We start from the raw sequence: 19,340 nt of genomic DNA, 5'->3' as shown, positions 1-19,340 counted from the left end.
CTAGGAACCTTTTATTTTTACCAACTGTGACTATCAGGTATACATTTACCGGTGTATTATCAACAACTTTTCATAACATATCAATGTACAGTAGGTGTCATAGGAAATTACAAAAAACTGCATGTTGCCCTGAGGCAACATTGAACCATAACGGACTTGCATATGGCCATACCAAATATTCTAAGTAGGGAAGCACCTGTATATGTGAAGTGCATGAGTGTGCTTCATGAAGTTTTATAGATTGCCATCACTATGGTTGAGTATGTGCCCTGACTATCATACCAACATCCATGGCTTTTTGATGTTGCGGTGAAGCTGCAGACCTGCTACCCTGTACCCTATAGCCCCAAGTTTGAGACCTGACTGATCCCTCTACTTGCTATAGGCCTACCCCCTGTGTTTCTCTTTTGAGACAAATTGCTTACTAAACTTTCAGAACGTCAGGTGCAGGTAACTTGCATGAGTGTGCATCAGTACACATACAGTACATGAGTATGCATGGGTGTAAGTGTGCAAACTCATGGATATGTGTGTGTGGTTGTGTGTATGTATACTGTACCGGAGAATGTTTGGGGAGATTTATGGAGCTTTTCAGTAGTACATAACAGTGATTTTGATGATTTCCTATGATAATTTGTATTATTATAACTTCATATCTGTAAAATATTGATTTTCATTCCGCAATGGTACAAGTAAGTATAAGTAAGTATAAGTATATATACTCTTTTGATCCCGTGAGGGAAATTTGGTCTCTGCATTTATCCCAATCCGTGAATTAGTGAAACACACTCAACACACAGTGACACACTGTGAAGTGAAGCACACACTAATCCCGGCGCAGTGAGCTGCCTGCAACAACAGCGGCGCTCGGGCAACCCTCCGGTTACAAGTCCGAATCGCTAACCAGTAGGCCACGGCTGTCCAATGTTGCCTGGGGGCAAAAACTAAGTTTATATCCAACCTTGCTATCATCATTGGAACGTTAAAGTGAAAAATACAAAACAACAGGTTTATTCCCTGTGTTGCAAGGTAAAACTTTCACAACAGAGTCCAGGTATGGGGATGATGATGAGACCTCATTCAGTGATAGGATTTTTACAACTACAGCCTCCCTTGCATTTGCAGTACTTGCAACAACGGATACCAGCTACCCGACAGGGACACCCATTCTTGTGTGTACACTTGCCACACGAGCAGGAATCTGGTAAACCTTCAGGTTTTGAGATTACAATCTCAGGGACTAATAAACTGCCCTTTCTTACAAAACCATAAGCATCTGCATTTAAGATCAAGGTGGTGTCTGTACTGTAAATGGTGTTTGGACCCAAAGCTGCTGTTGAATAAGTATAGTATAAGTATAAGTATATATACTTTTTTGATCCCGTGAGGGAAATTTGGTCTCTGCATTTAACCCAATCGGTGAATTAGTGAAACACAAACAGCACACAGTGAACACACAGTGAGGTGAAGCACACACTAATCCCGGCGCAGTGAGCTGCCTGCTTCAACGGCGGCGCTCGGGGAGCAGTGAGGGGTTAGGTGCCTTGCTCAAGGGCACTTCAGCCGCGGCCCACTGGTCGGGGCTCGAATCGGCAACCCTCCGGTTACAAGTCCAGAGTGCTAACCAGTGGGCCACGGCTGAAGTGAAGCAGAATAGGCTCTTTGAATAGAATAGGCTCTTTGTATATGTTTTCTTGCATTAGTTGAGGTGCAAGCGGCCCTCTCAAAGTCCATCTTAAGGGCATTACTATCGAACGCAGCAATGTGCAGGTCGTCAAATGTCTCCATGTCCGTTGATGGTTTGAGACATTTGTGTTGCACTCTGTTAGCTGTGGACAGTTGACATTGAGAATCAGAAAAGAGTTGTGGACAGTGTTCAAAGTTTGGTTGATATTTTGCTGTTTGTATCGCACCCAGTCAGCACATGTAGTGCTGGGAGACACTGTGTGAGCTCGTATCCCAGCGTTATGCAGATATCATGAAGTGGTAATATTGATCTTTTCACTCCTGAGTTGCGGATGAGCCAGAACAATTGTTATGTACACAAACACATCTGTGTCACCTGATGACAGTGTCAGTGATGTAGATCCATAAGTTGTTCTCTCACTTTCTCCAGATCTTTTGGAATTTTGTAAAATAAGGTTTCAAATATGAGTAATTAGTATGTACCAAATTATCTGTTCTTTGTGAGGAATAACTTCATGACATGAAGACATTGTAACTTCATCAACTTGTCTGAGACAATCTGGTGATGACATTTTCCCCATTTTGCAAAAAAAATAAAAGAAAACACTAGCAGCTAGCTAGCTACAATACACATCAAATTAAATATAAAACTGATACAAATTCATTATAATTATTTAAATACACAAAACTACAACTCATGGTAATGACACGTAAGAAGACATGCCAACACGGAGAATAAAGAGTAGATTTCCTTAGATCCTTTTCGTGATCTCACAAGTCATCTTGCTTTACAGCCATGTGCTCTGGTATGACCTTAGGTCACTATGGCTGCCAAGTAAACTTTTGTTGGAGAAAAAAAAGTTGGAGGTGATGGCGTGATGACCGCAATATTTAGAACAGGAAATGTAAGCTTTTAAGTTTTTAGTTGTATGTAATAGGTTGACTGTTTTTTAGCCAGTTTCTTTATATCAAATCAGAATGCTTACACTCTTCTAAGACCTTATAATTATGGTCACTGTGAACATTGTGATCACCTCAGAAAGTAGCTTCAAGGGTACGCATATTTAATGAGATATTGCTTCATTTGCATATTTTATTTTATTTTTTAGGCAAAGTGTAATACAAAAAGTATTTATCTTAATATGAAGATTATTCTCGTAGAAATGTATGGGGATATCTATAAAGGGGGAAAAAGTCATCTGTTGTGGTCATTTTCAGGACTTTCGTCCCGGGTACAGATTTTGGCACACATACGTTGTTCAATGGGGTCATATTAGTCTTTATCACCCGGAGAGAAGAAATACTCTTTTCTGATTGGCTGGCGGGTGGCCTTTAATTCTGAATAACAGGACACCGTTCCATATCAATGCTTATGAATGGTAACTATAACAACCATAGTAGGACGACGGTTACAGCGCTCTAGAATCTTTTGGTTGCAGGCTTCCCAACAATGGAATCAACTGTAAACAAGCTAACTGTCCATGCTAAAGTTGTACAACAAGCTGAACTAATGAGCTTCTTTTTAAACAGAACCGCGTGTTTACAGTGTTTACAGTGGCAACCGGGTGATAAGCGGGATAACGGCCTTCGAGGTGTGTCCAGTTAATACGGAATTAATGGACTTGGGCGCTGCGCGTCGGGGAGTTTTTGCCCCTCGCCCTCGTCCATTAATTCCGTATAACAGGACACCTCGGCGGCCGTTATCCCTTACATAACAGTTGAGATATTCTCCGCTAAATGAAGTGCATACAAATCTTACCCAGGACCTCAACTATTAGGAGGTTCCCAGATTTTCTTTGCAAGACCAGATTACACCAACTCAGATATGCACTAAGGCTCTTCCATTTTTGTTTCCAACAAATTCTGAGATAGGAAGTTGACATTTAGTTATAGGAAATGTTGACCTTTGACTTACCGTTACATCTCAGGAAATTAGAATATTGTGGAAAAGTCAATTGCCCTGCACAGACTGAGAGATTAAAGGCTCAGGAAACCATTGTCGGAGTTTAGACTTAGTTAGCTGATTAGAGCTCTTCTCAGGTCAACATTGCATTATTAATTCTTTGTTATAATATTTTGAGATACCATAATCAACAAGATGAAAGCAAAAAAGCCTTGAAATATGTCACTTTATATGTGGCCTGACAAAGCTAAATTATATGAAAGTTTCACTTTTTGAAGTACCTCAATTTTCTTTAGATGCACCTGTTACTCAAAACATTGGCTTAAAGGTATATCCAATACAGTTTCAGGGGGCTCCCCCCCTGGACATGGTACATGTGAATTTGTTTACAAATCGGCAAAGATATAAGAGTCATGTGGACTGAGAAGAATTGTACAGAATTTCATACAAATAGTAGGCTATTGCACAATTGTCATAAAGCAATTTGTGATTCTCCGGGTCAGGGGAAGGCACGTTGCAAAGGCTGGTTCTCCGTTGACGACTAGGCTATGGCTGCAGAAGGTGTGTGAGTCTCCTATTACACCTTAGTTTACCATCAAAATGACTTAAAAGCTGTTTTATTTTTATATTGAGGTGAAAGATGTGCATAGGATGCCTTTAATATCTCAACTTTTTGTATTTCAGAATTTTTATTTAGTTTGTGGCCATTTTTTTTTTCAAGTGGTGGAGGCGGGCTTCCGTGACGTACTGCATGTCACAAGGATCCACAAAAATAATTGGTTCCAGTTTTAGTGCCCATTGTGTTCCACATGACATTACACAAACGCAAAGTCTACGCTCGTTACACAAACGCAAAGTCTACGCCCGTTACACAAACGCAAAGTCTACGCCCGTTACAATGCTAGAGTTGGAAATGTTTCCAAATTGTGAGAGGCCAGACTCTCTTCACAAAGTGAAAAAAGTAGTCAGTATGGAAACCAGGAACACTGCTACATGCCTAAAACGTTGTGCATGGTCTGCTCGGCAGGGGAGGGGTTTTAGTATTAATATGAGGAGTATTCTTCTACAACTTATAAAAAAAATCATTAAAAAGTCACACTTAAATATTTGCATGTTATCCCCAGGCAGCTTGGATAGCCTACTTAAGGCATGCATGAGGTAAAGATAAATTCAACATCACATAACATGTCTATTTCTTCATTGAAGATATGCACCTGCCATTGCTTATGTGGAATTGAAAGAAAATGGAAGAATCGCTTAATAGTGGGATACGAATTGTATTTCGGTAGGATTTTTTTGCTAAAATTTATATTTTTGTTTTATTTGCTTTATTTGGGGTCCTACTGTTGAAAAATGATGGGGTGCAAATTTTCTGACCCCGTTTTGCCCCCCCCTCTGGGGGGCGCTTTGTCACCTTGGCCAGGATACTGACCACACACGACATCTACTAATAATGATCACATTTTCACAATCTTGGTGTCAATTTAGGGGTTATTGAGGATGCTGAGTCCATTTATGACAGTTTCATCGTGATCAGACGTTGTTATGACTCATTTTTTGCAGTAATAAAGGCAAATCCAATGGGGCAAAGTCGCCAAACAGTAAGTAAGCTCATATTTTGGGAACACTTTGATGTATGTTAACGAAACTTGGTCACATGACAACTGACCCCCTCCCAAGGGTACACAACAAATTTGGTGTAATTCGGCCACTGGGGGCGCTATAATTAGCAAACCTGCGTTTAGGGGTTACAGTATATCATGATGACGTAGGGTTAGCAAAAAAAATCCAATGGCTAGTCATACTCTTCATACTCATATTGATGATCATTGCAAATTTTCCCCACTCATTATAAACAATTGGCCATATTGGATTTTCCTTAAAGAGAAAGTAAATCATCAGCATGTCACAACTTTATTTGGCCCCCTCACTGCTGCTTGCCATTTTTTGTCAAAGATAACTATTTCAACACAAGATATATGTGTTTTAATTCTGTCTAATGACACAAAGCTGAGAATCACATTGCTAAGATACAGACAGAAGATACAAGAAGACAAAATTATTATTACTTGGACCAGTCTTTAAAGTACAAAACACGCAAGAAAAGAGCAGCAACATCAAGGGAGTTTGAAATTCATCTGGAGATGAAACTCACAATGTCTCTAAAGGAACTTTTGAAGAGGCAGATACACTTATTGCTCATCAAGCAATGGTGTGTTCAGCTGAGACTGGCTGGAGTGAAGTTAGAGTTTGGTAGACTTGTAGTCAAGACCGCCTAAACCGAGACCAAGACACTACCAAGACCAGAGGGTATCAAGACCGAGACCAAGACGAGACCAAGGCCAAGACAGACTGAGTCAAGACCAAGACAAAGTCGAGACGAGACCGAGACCAAGACCGAGACCAAAAAAAACAAAAAAAAACAAAGTCCTTTTAGGCATGTCCCTCCACTCGGCGGCCATATTGTAACGCTTTTTGGGTACTCATCGGGCATCCTATTCAGCAGAAATGCGCGTGCGCAAGGCTTCACCACACCAACCGTGCTCCAGTGTCGAGTTCACAACACATGATTGGCACAATGTCTGCACAACACAGCACATGGCTCAAAGTAGTCAACTCACACCACATGATTCGCTCAATGTATACACATGTCGACATTTTGGCGAGGAAGGGGTGGGATATGTGTAGACAACGGCCATATTGGCGTTGCAAACTAGCCCCATGCATTTCTATGGAGGATTTTTTGAGTGCTGTGTCTCCACATTAGAAAGTCTCTGGTGTTACACCATAACTTGCATCAATTGAAAAAGAGCAGCATACTGGGGCAGGGTTCTCAAGTTTTGAGCTCAGCTTGGAGTGAGATTGGGGGGGGGGGGGGGGGGGTGCACTCACTCACTAATTATAAAAAAAAAATTGGAAAGAAGCATTAACCCTTTGAGACCTTAAATTTGTCATTGTAATCTATACATCCTATATCTTTTTTTTGTCTCGGAAAGTATAATGCATAGCCTATGTCTCTTTTTTGTTTTTTTATGTCATCAGGAAGCATGTCAGTAGAAATAACTTTCATATTTAGGTGGGATAGATTGGAATCTTGAAATATAATAATCGTGACGCTGGGATATTCTATGGCTCACCAATTTACGAGATGTAGGCCTATATGTACTGAGTGAGACAAATATTTTATTTATTAGGCTAATTGCTTTATTCACTTGAGTAGCCTATATTGTCACTGAATCATTAGACTAAGCATGTGCATGCCGAAACCGAGGACAGCAAGTTCATTATACATTATGGTGGTTGGCAGGTCATTGTCTGCAGCAGTCCTCTATGTTTAGAAAAAAATGTAGGCCTATGTGTAGCATACTCGCTCAAATTGATAACACTCGTTAATAATAAGCTAATTTTTATTAATTGTTGACATGGTCCATGGAGGATCAGATGGGTGTCCCGGGACCTGATGAACACGGCGCTAAAAAGCACAAACGAGTGCGAAAGTTGCAGCCGTGACGACAGGGAAAGTGCAGGCAGCCACGAGAGTGATTGGTCGTGTAAAATGAACGTTGCTGATGTCTGGCTTACACAAAGCTATAACGACACAATCATTAGGTTTTCTTAATGACCGACAGTTTAGTTTAGTTTATAGATAAGAAATAATTTTGCCATAAAGTAGGCTAGGCCAAATGTTCGTGAAAAGGCTTGATTTACACACCCTGTAAAGTACCATAAGTAGGCTGGTTTACCAAATGACAGACAGTTGAATTTCTGAATAAAAAGAATGTTGGTGCAGTTTTGAAATCTTAAACGTGTAACCCCACACAAGCATAACGTGGTTGTAGGGAGGGGATGTGCTATTTTGGAATTTTACCCGGATACAACGAATAGCCTACTATTTTTTGATTGGATGTCGGTGGCTATTTATTTTTTTGATTTTGCTGGTGAGTGGTGCGCTAGTTCTGAACCCTGCGAGAAATCCTCTCGTATCCCTGCGCCTCCTCTAATAATTATGCAGATACCTTGACATCCCTAGTAATATTTCTGCGTGAGAAATGCAAGGTGTGGTGTGTGAGCGTGTGAACTTGTTGAATTGCGTGTGTCTCACGCCCATTGCGTGAGACTTGAGAACCCTGCTGGGGTAAGAGGTTCAGTCCCAGTTTAAATTAAATTTAAGAAGGTATTTTTTCAACTACAGACAGAACAATGCAGAGACAGAGCATGTCATGAATGTGTGTGACTGTGAGCTCACTCACTGTAAATGTTTTCGTAGACTGGGTGAGATAAACTATGTAGGCTATAGCAATTGCATGACAATGATGAGAGAGAGAGACTTTGCAAAACTTGCATTTTGCAGAATGCTTCTTTCTTGCCCCTGGACATATTTTTTGCAAATCTCCCGACCACTATGTCGACCCGAGACCGCAAGACCAAGACAATGAGACCAAGACAAGACCGAGGGATCCGAGACCAAGACAAGACCAAGACCAAACACGGTCGAGACTGTGACAAGACCGAGACCACGTAAAAGTGGTCTCGAGACCGGTCTCGAGACATCCAACTCTAGAGTTTGGTCACCAGATACTGATGTCCTAATCCTTCTGCTTGATCTTGTTGCTGGTAAGCACCTTGGACCTCACACTCATCTCAAGTTTCTTGCTGGTAAGGGCACAAAATATAGAGAAATTGATGTGGTAGGAAGAGTGTAGATTATAGGACATCAAAAATGTCAAGGCCTTATCGGTCTCCACAATTTCTCTGGTGCTGACTGGGGTGGTAAATTTGTGGGCGTCAGCAAAAAGACCTGGGTTAATGCCTACATAAAAACTTGATGATGATGATCCTGTCATCAGTTGCTTTAAGAAGCTTGGTGAAGGTCCATTGCCATCTAATCTCATCAATGGTGAACTTCCCCAACAAGTCAGAGGTCTAGAGCAGTTTGTCTGCAGTGTCTATAGGTCAACTGCTGACACAACTCTACCAAAACTGAGGTGGGAGCTATTTCGGACCAGGAACTTGGAGGGAGAAATGTTACCTCCGTCACGAGCTGCCTTGTTGCCTCATATTACATAACACAATAATTACATTGCCATGCGTGATAAATCCTACATTTCAAACTGTCCAGTTCTTCCTCAGATTGAAGAAAATGGTTGGACTTTCCAAGAAGGAGTTTATGCTCCTGTGACATGTCTTACACTCCCTGCCCCTAGAGCTGTGATAGAGTTGACAAAATGTGTGTGCAAAACCCAGTGCAAAACACTCAGGTGCACTTGTCACAGACATGCAATTCCCTGTACTCCTTTTTGCAAATGCTTTGCTGGTGACTGTGAAAATGTGACCAAGCATACTACAAATGAGGATGATGCTGATGAATGATCGATTTATGTAGAAGTGTATTTCTAAGGTGTTTTATTGTTTATGCAACTTTACATTAATAATTAGTTCATTTATCAATTAGTTCATCAATTAGTTCAGTACTTAGTTAATGTACACTGCCATTGCAGTAGAGCTACTGTACATTTTGTATTAGTTTTATTTCAAAGATGTTAAATGATTGATTGCTTTATTAGCTATTGTAAAGGAAAATATCAGATTGTTCACCAGATTGTTAAAAAACACACACAAAAAAAGTATCTAAACACATATCTGCTCACTGAGACCTTAAGTCTCTAACTCTTTCTAAAGCCGCTATATCTAACAAAGTTATTATTATTATTATTATTATTATATAAATTACTCTTCAAGTTTATACTGTGTATTAACTTCTTGAGTGCACATAACTTAGAGTGTATAATCAATTTGACCAAAAAATATGATAAAATATCCTAGAAAAGCCTAAACCACTACCAAAAAATGAGACATAACAACTTCTGATCACAATGAAACTGTCATAAATGGACTCAGCATCCTCAATAACCCCTAAATTGACACCAAGATTGTGAAAATGTGATCATTATTAGTAGATATATGTGTGCAGTCATTATCCTGGCCAAGGTGAGAAAGCGCCCCCCAGAGGAGGGGCAAAACGGGGTCAGAAAATTTGCACCCCATCATTTTTCAACAGTAGGACCCCAAATAAAGCAGATAAAACAAAAAAATCAATTTTAGCAAAAAAATCCTACGGGACCATTATTTCATGACAATTTGTACCCCACTATAAACTCATAACAACCCTGGGTGATGATGGCATACTTAATGAACTGCAGTCAGAGGACAAGATCTAGTTTGCTCCGGGACATGTATAGGCCTATAAGCTTAAACTGGGTAGACATAGCCTACTAAATCTTACATTTTTAGCGTTCGTCAAGATTGTGAAAGCTAATCTTCCAGTGACCAGTGTCCAATTTTTGTTGATTAATTTACTCTTGGTGGATTTGAAATAGGACAGTATGCCCTATACAGATAAAAGTTATCGCTTTTAACCTGTGAACCACTGTCCAAACCATATGGGTCACTTATCTCATTGTGTTCAAATTGCAGAGCAAACCCACTTATAGAGAGATCACACCTGGTGTATAGCATGAGCATAGATGACGGTGTGCACTGTGCTCTGTAAATTGTTGGCCTATAGCACATTCAGTAACAACCAAAATATTTCAAATTCAGTATTCAAATGTGGATAGCATCTGAGTTGGCATGATATTGGGAATTAATATGATGGGCTATCGTAATTTTGATAGAGACACAAACATCTACATGAATATGAAAATGTCTAAGTGAATATGGAGGATTGTTTGAGCGTGGATGGCCCAAGAACTTGTGTACTTCAGTAGGATGGCCTACGCTACATCCACAACGACAGGGGGCAGACGACGCTGGTTCATTCTACGTAATTTTCAAGCGACAGTCTACGACCTTCTGAAACAGAAATGAAAATGTGATGCTATGTCGTTGTTTGGTTAGACTCTGGGGAAAATATATCGGGAATTAATATATAAAGTAATCAATCATGTTACGCATAACTCTTGGAAAATGTGTCAGAAACGTAGGCCATCGGGTAAGACAAAAAGCCTGGTGTTATTATGCAGACTTTAAATTAGCCGTGGAGAATGTAAACTTGCCATGCTAGTTAGCATGTGTTTCTACCGTGCTTGAATAATACTCATTGCCACATAGGCTACATATTATTTTGTATATTTACGTTATGATGTAACATTAGACAATTAATGATACTAACGATATTCTCTTATGATACTTACTAACCGTTTTCATTGTAACATCAGTTTATGTCATCGGTTGGAACGGAAAGTGCACTGCCATCCAATCTACGAATCCCTTCAAATCTCGTTGACGTTCCCCGCGCCAGTAAGTAACTTGGTATTTCGTATGGACACATTCACCAGGCATTTTGTTTGATGGTAGCTGTTGTGTGACATGTATTTGTCATTTTATAACTATTTTCAGAACGTGCACTGCCGCTAAACGAGGACCTCCCTGTGTTGCACAGGTGTGCAGAGGACATTCCTGCACACCTCGCCTCCAAACAAACTTGGGTGGAGTCATTAGCAAGTCGTGATTTTAAACCTTTAGGTCTTGTGGACCTCCACCCAGACGTGTTTGCTGTTCAGGCCAGGTAGGTTTTGTAAGTGTTTGTGAATTGTAGAGGCACCCTTGTAATTGAAGTCTAACACACCTTTTGTCCTTCGTGTCAAACAAATTAGGATCGACATCCTCCACGAAGTTGAGATCTGGCAAAAAAACTTCAAAAGAGTTGTAAGTGGATTTTCTACTCTGTAGCTGTCTTGCTGTAGCCAGACAAGCAATTGCATCAAATATAGTTGTACTCATAATGTAAGAAGAAAAGTCTGCAGTGCTTCCAGTGTATTGATGGAGACATGATTACTTGTTCCCAGAGCCATGCCAAAACCAAGGTTAGAAGTGAGGTTCGTGGTGGAGGTCGGAAACCATGGAACCAAAAGGGTAGTGGGCGCGCTCGTCACGGCAGCATCAGATCACCTATCTGGAGAGGAGGTATGAGGCTCTTCATTTCAGATCTGAAACTGTTTTGTGTGAGGAGCCTGTGTAGGACAACAACAATTAAATATCATTCTATCAAAAATTAAATATCATTCTCATTTTTGAGATGTGTATATATAAGCACAATAAGTCAAAGTGAGGCAAGAAGTGAATTTTTTATCTCAGTCCAAGTAAATTAAGAAATTGGAAGGTGAATTTTCTTCAATCCAATTCAAATGGGTTGAGACTTGATAATTACATTTACATTAGGCTATATTTGTTCATTTAGCAAACACTTTTATCCAAAGCGACATATAGCAAGAGAATAACATTCAAACTACAGTGCAGAGGAGACCTTAGCTAGGAATTACTACTGCATCAGTCAATACATAATGCTTAATCACTAAAAGGAAGTGACTTAGTTTCACCTGCATGCTACACACTTTGCTACATGGTTTAAGTCTATGCATCCCTGTTTCTCTTAGTGCTTTACAATTCTTACAACATTCTTCAACATTTGGTGAAATCTGTGTGGCTGTCTCTAGTGTGTTTAAATATGGATTATATCCTTTTAAACACATTATATGTATTTTACGTGCTACAATAACAATCACTCTCGTTTATATATTGAAACTCTATTGAAATCTTGTTTGTGGCTGCTGAGATACATAACATTTTTTGTATGACCATTATGTTTTGTTGCATAATGACGACTTCTAGAGTTGGAAAAACTGTATTACTGGACTGCTTTTAGAATTGTTTGGTTTTGTGAATCCCTTTCTTGTCTACTGTCTGTCATGCATAAAAAACAATACAATTCAAATGTCCTATGTCTGTCCTTGTAGGTGGTGTAATACACGGACCAAGGGGACCCACAAGCTACTACTACATGTTGCCCATGAAAGTCCGTGTGCAAGGACTAAAAATCGCTCTCAGCTCTAAATTCACACAGGTACAAGCATACATTTGGTGTTCGCCTACCGATTCATTCAGATGAACATATTATGACGGTTACTGCCTCTGTTCTCAGGATTACCTCAGAGTTGTTGACAGTCTAGAGATTCCGACTCCTGACTCTCAATACATCATGGATCTCGTAGCACACAGACACTGGGGCGATTCTGTCTTAATTGTAGACGTGTGAGTATCCACTCTGGGTCATCATTCTTGGTTATGTAAAATGTAAAAGCTGTGAGGAAGAATTAACTGATTTACTGTTCTACAGAGGTGAGGAATTGCCAGAGAACATCTTGCAGGCTACAGCAAACCTCAAAAAGATAAATATCATTCCAGCAATAGGTAAGATAGATTGATCAGTGTTGCTGGGTAACCGGTACATTGACACTGGGATCTGTCAGTTTAGTAGTCAAGTGAATCTTTGTGTAGTAATTTCCATTCCCTTCCCTCACTTTACTGTGAATCATAACCACACACTAAAGCACTGACACACCTTAAGTATTGTAGGACTATATTTAAATACCAAATAGTATGCAGGCTAGACATGTGAACACCCAGACAGAACTATGTATAGAACACATTCCTTTCATTGCTTAGAAGGGCTCGATATCATTTAATCACTTTAAAAAGATGTAGTGTAAATGTTTTAATCACTTTAAAACATGTACACTGCTGCTAACCACCAATACTTACCCATTACTTTAAGTCCTGGCAATATGATCACAAGTCACTCATGTTGATGCAACTCAATACAATTTTTTTTTAAGTACAGCCCCTATTCAATATTCTACTAGTAAAGGCCTTTATGTCTATAAAAAAAAAAAACATTCACCTTTTCAGTTTACATGGAACTGTTCTTTGTCAGTGCCAAATTACACGTTGATGATTTTGTGAAACCTCTGATGAAACCATTTTTTCAAATCTTGCCTTTTACAGGTCTAAATGTCCATAGCATGCTGAAACATGAAACCTTGGTCCTCACTCTGGAAGCGGTGAAGTTTTTAGAAAAGAAGCTCCTTTGGCATGACACACGTTACTCACCAATATATCCCTTCAAACTCCCTTACTCAGACCTGCCATAAATGTCAATAAGGTTGCAATAAGGTTTAATTAAAAGTGTTTATTTAATAAAAATCCGTGATTCAAGGGTCTCATTTCAAAACACTCAATCGGTCACAAATAAATAACAAAAGATGCATCAACAATATCAATGGGTTAAAAAAAAACAAAGGCATTTCATGAAGGTTTCATGAAGGCATTCATTTCATGAAGGTGGATCTTGGTCATGGGAAGGCCATTTTGGTTGGGATGATCCCATTGGCTAAATCGTGGCGAATCTCCCATCGGAGGGCAGATCTCTTCTTGTCAGTTGGAACTACATATGTGTTGGGGACGAGTACTTTCTGAGGCCGAGGCTGTGAGAGAGAAGGTGGAACTAGTCAGGTCATACCCTTTATTTACCAAACCTGACCGTTGTATACGTGCCCACATAATATACCGTATATGAATTTACAACCAATACATTTGGTCTTTGAAACACGCCATTATGTTAGAGCACAGTGTTTACATGACAAAATTAATAGTATTAATTTCAATTTAATTTCAAATTCAACCTTTGCAGTGTTACATCTGGTTTGACTTTTTAAGCCTGTTACATCTGGTTTGACTTTTTAAGCCCTTTACATCACCACAGATTATGGTGAAAATCCAAATGTAAAAGCTGCCTATAAAATAACATCTTCAAATATTTGAAAAGAACACTTCCCAACTCCCCAAGGAAATATAAACAGCGCAAGCCGAGAAACTTACAGGAGGAGGCTGGTACATAAGTTGTTCCTGTGGACAAGAGGATGACAAATTACATTCAATATTCTTGACAAAAAAAAAGGAAAACATTTATGCATTACTATCCAAACCATTTCATACCCTGATGGCCCACTGTAGTGCTCTGCGGTCCTTTTCGCCAGGTGCTTTGAATGCGTCCCACTCTTGCTTGTACTGGAAGTACCTGGGGAAGTAATGGCAGAGTTAGCACACCATTCAGCACTCAAGAACCTTTTATTTTTGAAGGAAAAAAGATGATGCTTAACAGCCCATCCTACTTTGTCACAGGATCAGTTTTCTTCAGGTTCCTAGTGTGAGGGTGATCCATTAACGGTCTGATAACTGTGAGAGAAATCCAATGAGACATTTTGCATGCGTTGATCATTTTGTGTGGCACTTTTCATGCAAATGAAATATGACTGAAGAAAAGCACTTACATGATTTTGGACGGGGTCGAATGTCATTCTCACTTCGTGATCTAACCTGGATGAAACAGAAGAAATCAAAGTTAGGTTTGAAGTAGAAATGTGTACTATGTAGGTCAAGAAAAGGTGTCTGACTTATAGCCTGTAAATCCATAATAAATAAAACAAGAAATCAACATTAATTCAATCAATCAATCAATTTAAGGTCATAAAACACATACAGCTGAACAGTGCGTGTGTTGCCAAAAAAGTGGATGTTATGTCAGCCTGTGAGTACTCGCAATGCCATGTACTCTACACAGCAGTCAATGGGATGAATGCTGTTATACTCACCATGCCTTTGAGATAGGCCTGAAAGGCACTGGGCAGTTCTCCTACAGAACTCCCACTGTCCATCTCTTCGCTTTCTAACTCTGAGTCCGGGTGTCTGTGTGTTCCAGACATTTGTAATCTGTCGAGACATTGCTCCAGGCCACTGACGCCCCCTGAAACAGAACAATCACAGCCTGTTAAACATGACCCTCAGTAAAAAATGCTCACAGCATTTGATAAACTGTCCTGGCCTGTGTTGGCATTTCAGTCATTGAAATTTATGAGAGCTGAAGATGGAATTTAGGCTATCAAGAACGCTCACGTTTCTTTTGTCTTGTCTTCTTGTGGTCATTGAGCTTTACATCCAATGTTCCCTTTTGGTAGTATTTGTCTTTGTTGCTCCTCAAATTAAAGGGATGCTCATGACTTTCACAGAGTGAGCTGAAGTCATTTTCATTAAGTTCTGGAACATTCCTTACTTCTGATGCGGTGTGATATCCCCTTGGGCACTGCTCTTTCAACTCATAAACTTCACCATCTCTGTATTGTGACTCCGCTCCAACAGCTTCATCTACCCCTTTAGACTCATCTACATCACACTGTGTAGCCAGGCCCTCATTGGCCACATACAAGCCCACACATTTAAGGTCATCATCAGCGTGGCTGTTACAAAGCTCAGGACTGTGTGGGCCGTTTGGCTTGTCATCAGTAAGCGAATATTCATGATCATTAATGGACAAGTTGTAATTGTCCACATAATATTGAGCATCAAACTGGGATTCACGGTCATCCTCCGGGTCGCTCAGGGTGCGGTCGTCATGGTAACCCTCCCCCTCAGGGTTGTCCCTGGGAGAGTCGGGCCTGTAGGTGCCATACCCAGATGTGATCACACTTGTGGGGCTGCCAGCACTCATAGGGTAGTCTTGTTCTCCATCTTTTTCATTGTGCTCTTCCAAGTCGTTCCTCATGTCCTCATTCCCATACCAGTACTTTTTGGCCTGTGCATTCCCCTCAGGCTCCACGTCTTCATCAGCAGTCTCTTGTGGTGGGGTTTCTTCTCCGTTATGGCCCTGGGTGTCTGCTGTATCCTGTTCTTTCTCGCTGTCGTTGCTCCAGTCCTTTTCATAATCCTCTTTCACACTACCAGTGCACTTGCTTTGATCTTCCTCTTGAAGCAGCTTTTCCCCGTCACATTTCGTCTGAGCCTTGTCACCCCTCCGTTCACCCGCATGCATCTCGTGTTCAGGGCTAGGCCACCCTTTGCTCTGTGGCCTGCCCTGGTCATCATGTTCTCCAGCCTTTGCGTTCTCTGCTAATTGGTCCGATTTGTCCTGATGTGTTCCACCTGATTCCTCCTCACGCACGTAACACTCTCGCAGCTCTTCGTCGCTCTCCTCCTCTACCTCACTCTCGTGGTCAGACCAGAAGGAGTCGCCAGACGAGTTGTTGTGTTCCTCACTCTCGCTGTCCCAGTGCTTATCAAATGTCTTGTACATTTCGAGGCAAAAACAGCTTCCAGGCACCTCAACGAAGTGGAGAATACTGTTGGCCCTACTGAGGCAGATTAGTTAGAGGAGGAAGTGTGGAGTTTAAGAGGATTATTTGACCTGTGTGTGAGGGATTTTGGTAGACCCAGGGCGCCACACTGTGGCAGAACATGGAAGTGGCCAGAAAAATAATTACCATGAAAGGCTCCATCATGTTCTCAAATAATGGGCTAGGCAAGAATTTAATAACAATAGCTAATGCTTGTTTCTCACAACCTGTCACTCATTCCCCTTGTAATATCCTAAAAAATGTTGGATACTGTCAGGTAATGTATGTTTTGTTTTTCTAACTGTATTTCAGTGCAGCTTAATGTTTTTTTACCTGAATCTTCACTCTGAGTTGATTCATCACAGACATGTGGCTGGCCCCTAGTTTTTCTGTGGAGAAAAGACTTTGTTAGAGATAGCGAACGTATTAGTTAAGATGACATTATTCTTATTTCATTTTCAGACTTAAACGTCTTTTCAAGCCACTGCCATACCTGAGGACCTTTCTTTTGATGGACGGTTTTCCATGGGTCCTAGTGTCAGGGCTGGTGTCTGAATAAGAGATTTGCTCTGGTTCCACCTCTGGGTTCTGCCTACTGGGAGCAGTGGCTGGCCGGGGGAACTTGGGCATCACAGTGTGCTGAGTGTAGGAATCAAAGTATTCCCTTCGTACACCAGAGCCATGGTGTCCTTCACTAAATGTGGATGTTAGGATCTTACCAGGAGAAGAGTAAACAGAGATCCGGTGAATTAATCGCTTAATTAAAAGTTACTAAACAGTTTCAAAGTCATTTCACATTTTAATGATTATCTTTCAAACAGGGCTGACTAATTAAAATTAAAAATCTAAATTGTGATATTGATTTGAAGTTGAAGTAGTGCCCAGCCCTACTTTAAAAGTACAAAATGTACGCCAGCTTTGAAACTACTCTGATATAAGGGGATTCTTTGACACAAACATATGGGCATTTGTGCACAGTAACAGGTACAGCATGCTGTTGGAAGTGCAAACAAAAGCTGCATCGCCTTTATGAAAGGACAGTCGTATAGCTATCCACATGTGTTCACTTCTGGCACCTTGGCTATCTTTTTGGTAACTATAACAAGCTATTTGACGTCTTTAGAACACTAAACATATCGGAGGTTACTCCAGTCTAGATGTTTTGACGTTAATCACTCCTAAATATTGATATTGTCTATTCAAAGTAAGGTGCCCGTTTCAAAGTTAACTGATTGTCAAATCAACCAAAACTCATCGGTCAATCTGTAATTGATCTTTTAGTCCAAAAAGGTCCAACTTACGTTTACAGCCCTGCTTTAGAACTTGGCTGGTGGTCACAATGTAATCAGTTGACAACTTGACATACGAGTTTTGAGTGGTCTGTGATGTAAGCTTGCTTGAAAGAATACAGTAACCATAAGCAGAATGTATAGTTACACAATACCTGTCTCTGGGGTCTTTCTGGGCCAGCTTGAGTGAAAGCATAACTGAGGTTTGGAGCAGCAACATTTAGTTGTACTAGGAAGAAAAGTAAAACACATTCATAGTCATGACAAACAAGGAGCTGTAAATCTGCTGTTTTTACAAAACATATGCTCGTCTAAACCAATCTGAACTGAATGTCACCACAAATCGACGAAATACTTCTCAATTTATTTACCAAACTGATAAAATCAAAGGATACCAACTTTTTTCCTTCATGAACGCAGATGGACTTTTGCTGGCACCCTCTTGAGACTTTGGGGAATTCCATTCACTTGAGGATTGACTCTTCGATTTTTCGAGTCTAATAAGCACATCGAGGTCTTGGAAGGAAAATGTGAAACAATTACGTTATGCCTAGCCAGCTTTCAGAAATCAGTCATGAAAAGAGCTACGATTGAATTACATAACTTGCCTCTTTTGAATTCTCGTAATCGGTGTTTAGGTATATTGGTGTAACCTAGTGCTGAGAGTTGCTCCTGAATTTCCTCCTCAGAAAAATCCAGCAAGTCCATCTTCAACTGCCAGATCTTACATGCAGTATTCACACGCAATTAAAAAAAAAACAATTCAAGCATAATCAGTCTTCTTTCATTAGTCATCGTCAGCTTTTGTTATTGCCAGTTGATTAGTAGATTACTGGTTTGTCAACGAACATTAGATTTGGCTGGACAAAAACTGCCATTCGTCAGTTTCATCTCACTAGCTAGCAAACGCACGCTAATGTCAAGTAAAGTGAGATAAATGTTAAGAACATGTCGATATAAAGGCTAGATGTCTCGTTTGACAGTCAAACCCATTAACTTACCCTGAAAAATCAGCGAGCAGTCGTTAAGAGCACAAAATATCCGCTGGGTCGTTAAGAAAAGCGCTTGCCTTTTTGTTTACGATTTAGCTATTTCCGTGGCTACCTAATGTTAGCTTTAGCAAACGCTTGCGAATTTGCAAGTTCCGAATCACACCTGTCAAGTTGAACGATATGCAACTATTAACTAATAGATCATTCACATTTCTACAATGGGCGTATTGTAAAAAAAACAGCACACCTCAAAGTAACTAACGTTAGAAGCTAGCTGTTGGCTTTCACTGTAACTGTTAAATGCCTGGGCAACGCCAACGCCCGTTGACACGCTTTTGAAAATGACGCTTTTTGGGAGAAGAAATAACTCATCATGCGCTTCTTGTCTAAGCAGCGCCACCATCGTCTTGGGTGACAAAGTGGTAGGAAAAAGCTCTTCACCTACATACACATCACCAATACTGTA

The 19,340-nt window shown here is 40.4% G+C and overlaps 2 protein-coding genes across 3 annotated transcripts; one reads left to right on the top strand and one right to left on the bottom strand.

Moving 5' to 3' along the window:
- The first annotated feature begins 10,418 nt into the window (after positions 1 to 10,418).
- On the top strand, positions 10,419 to 13,653 carry mrpl4 (mitochondrial ribosomal protein L4). Its single transcript, XM_076294975.1, has 9 exons — positions 10,419 to 10,580; positions 10,807 to 10,888; positions 10,988 to 11,156; positions 11,245 to 11,296; positions 11,437 to 11,554; positions 12,385 to 12,491; positions 12,570 to 12,679; positions 12,765 to 12,838; positions 13,433 to 13,653. Exons 1-9 carry the CDS (start codon positions 10,533 to 10,535, stop codon positions 13,576 to 13,578), a joined length of 906 nt encoding a protein of 301 aa, XP_076151090.1. The 5' UTR covers positions 10,419 to 10,532; the 3' UTR covers positions 13,579 to 13,653.
- Positions 13,602 to 19,192, bottom strand: hyls1 (HYLS1 centriolar and ciliogenesis associated). 2 transcript variants are annotated; one of them, XM_076294952.1, is made up of 12 exons: positions 18,884 to 19,192; positions 18,491 to 18,605; positions 18,282 to 18,398; positions 18,038 to 18,111; positions 17,087 to 17,307; positions 16,927 to 16,982; positions 15,079 to 15,230; positions 14,758 to 14,803; positions 14,599 to 14,662; positions 14,423 to 14,504; positions 14,306 to 14,332; positions 13,602 to 13,911 (listed from the first exon to the last, which is right to left on the bottom strand). In XM_076294952.1, exons 2-12 carry the CDS (start codon positions 18,588 to 18,590, stop codon positions 13,780 to 13,782), a joined length of 1,071 nt encoding a protein of 356 aa, XP_076151067.1. In that variant the 5' UTR covers positions 18,591 to 18,605; positions 18,884 to 19,192; the 3' UTR covers positions 13,602 to 13,779. The 2 variants fall into 2 exon arrangements, with proteins under 2 accessions (XP_076151067.1, XP_076151076.1); XM_076294961.1 differs by lacking the exon at positions 18,884 to 19,192 and having other exon boundaries at positions 18,491 to 18,865.
- Positions 19,193 to 19,340: the final 148 nt, after the last annotated feature.

Source organism: Alosa pseudoharengus, unplaced genomic scaffold (assembly GCF_046254945.1).
Source record: "Alosa pseudoharengus isolate Yale_2024_CS ecotype anadromous, Long Island Sound unplaced genomic scaffold, YU_APseudo_1.1 YU_APseudo_1.1_scf_1, whole genome shotgun sequence".
Classification (NCBI taxonomy): domain Eukaryota; kingdom Metazoa; phylum Chordata; class Actinopteri; order Clupeiformes; family Clupeidae; genus Alosa; species Alosa pseudoharengus.
The sequence above is the reverse complement of the archived record's forward strand: the minus strand, read 5'-3'. Positions and strand labels throughout refer to the sequence as shown.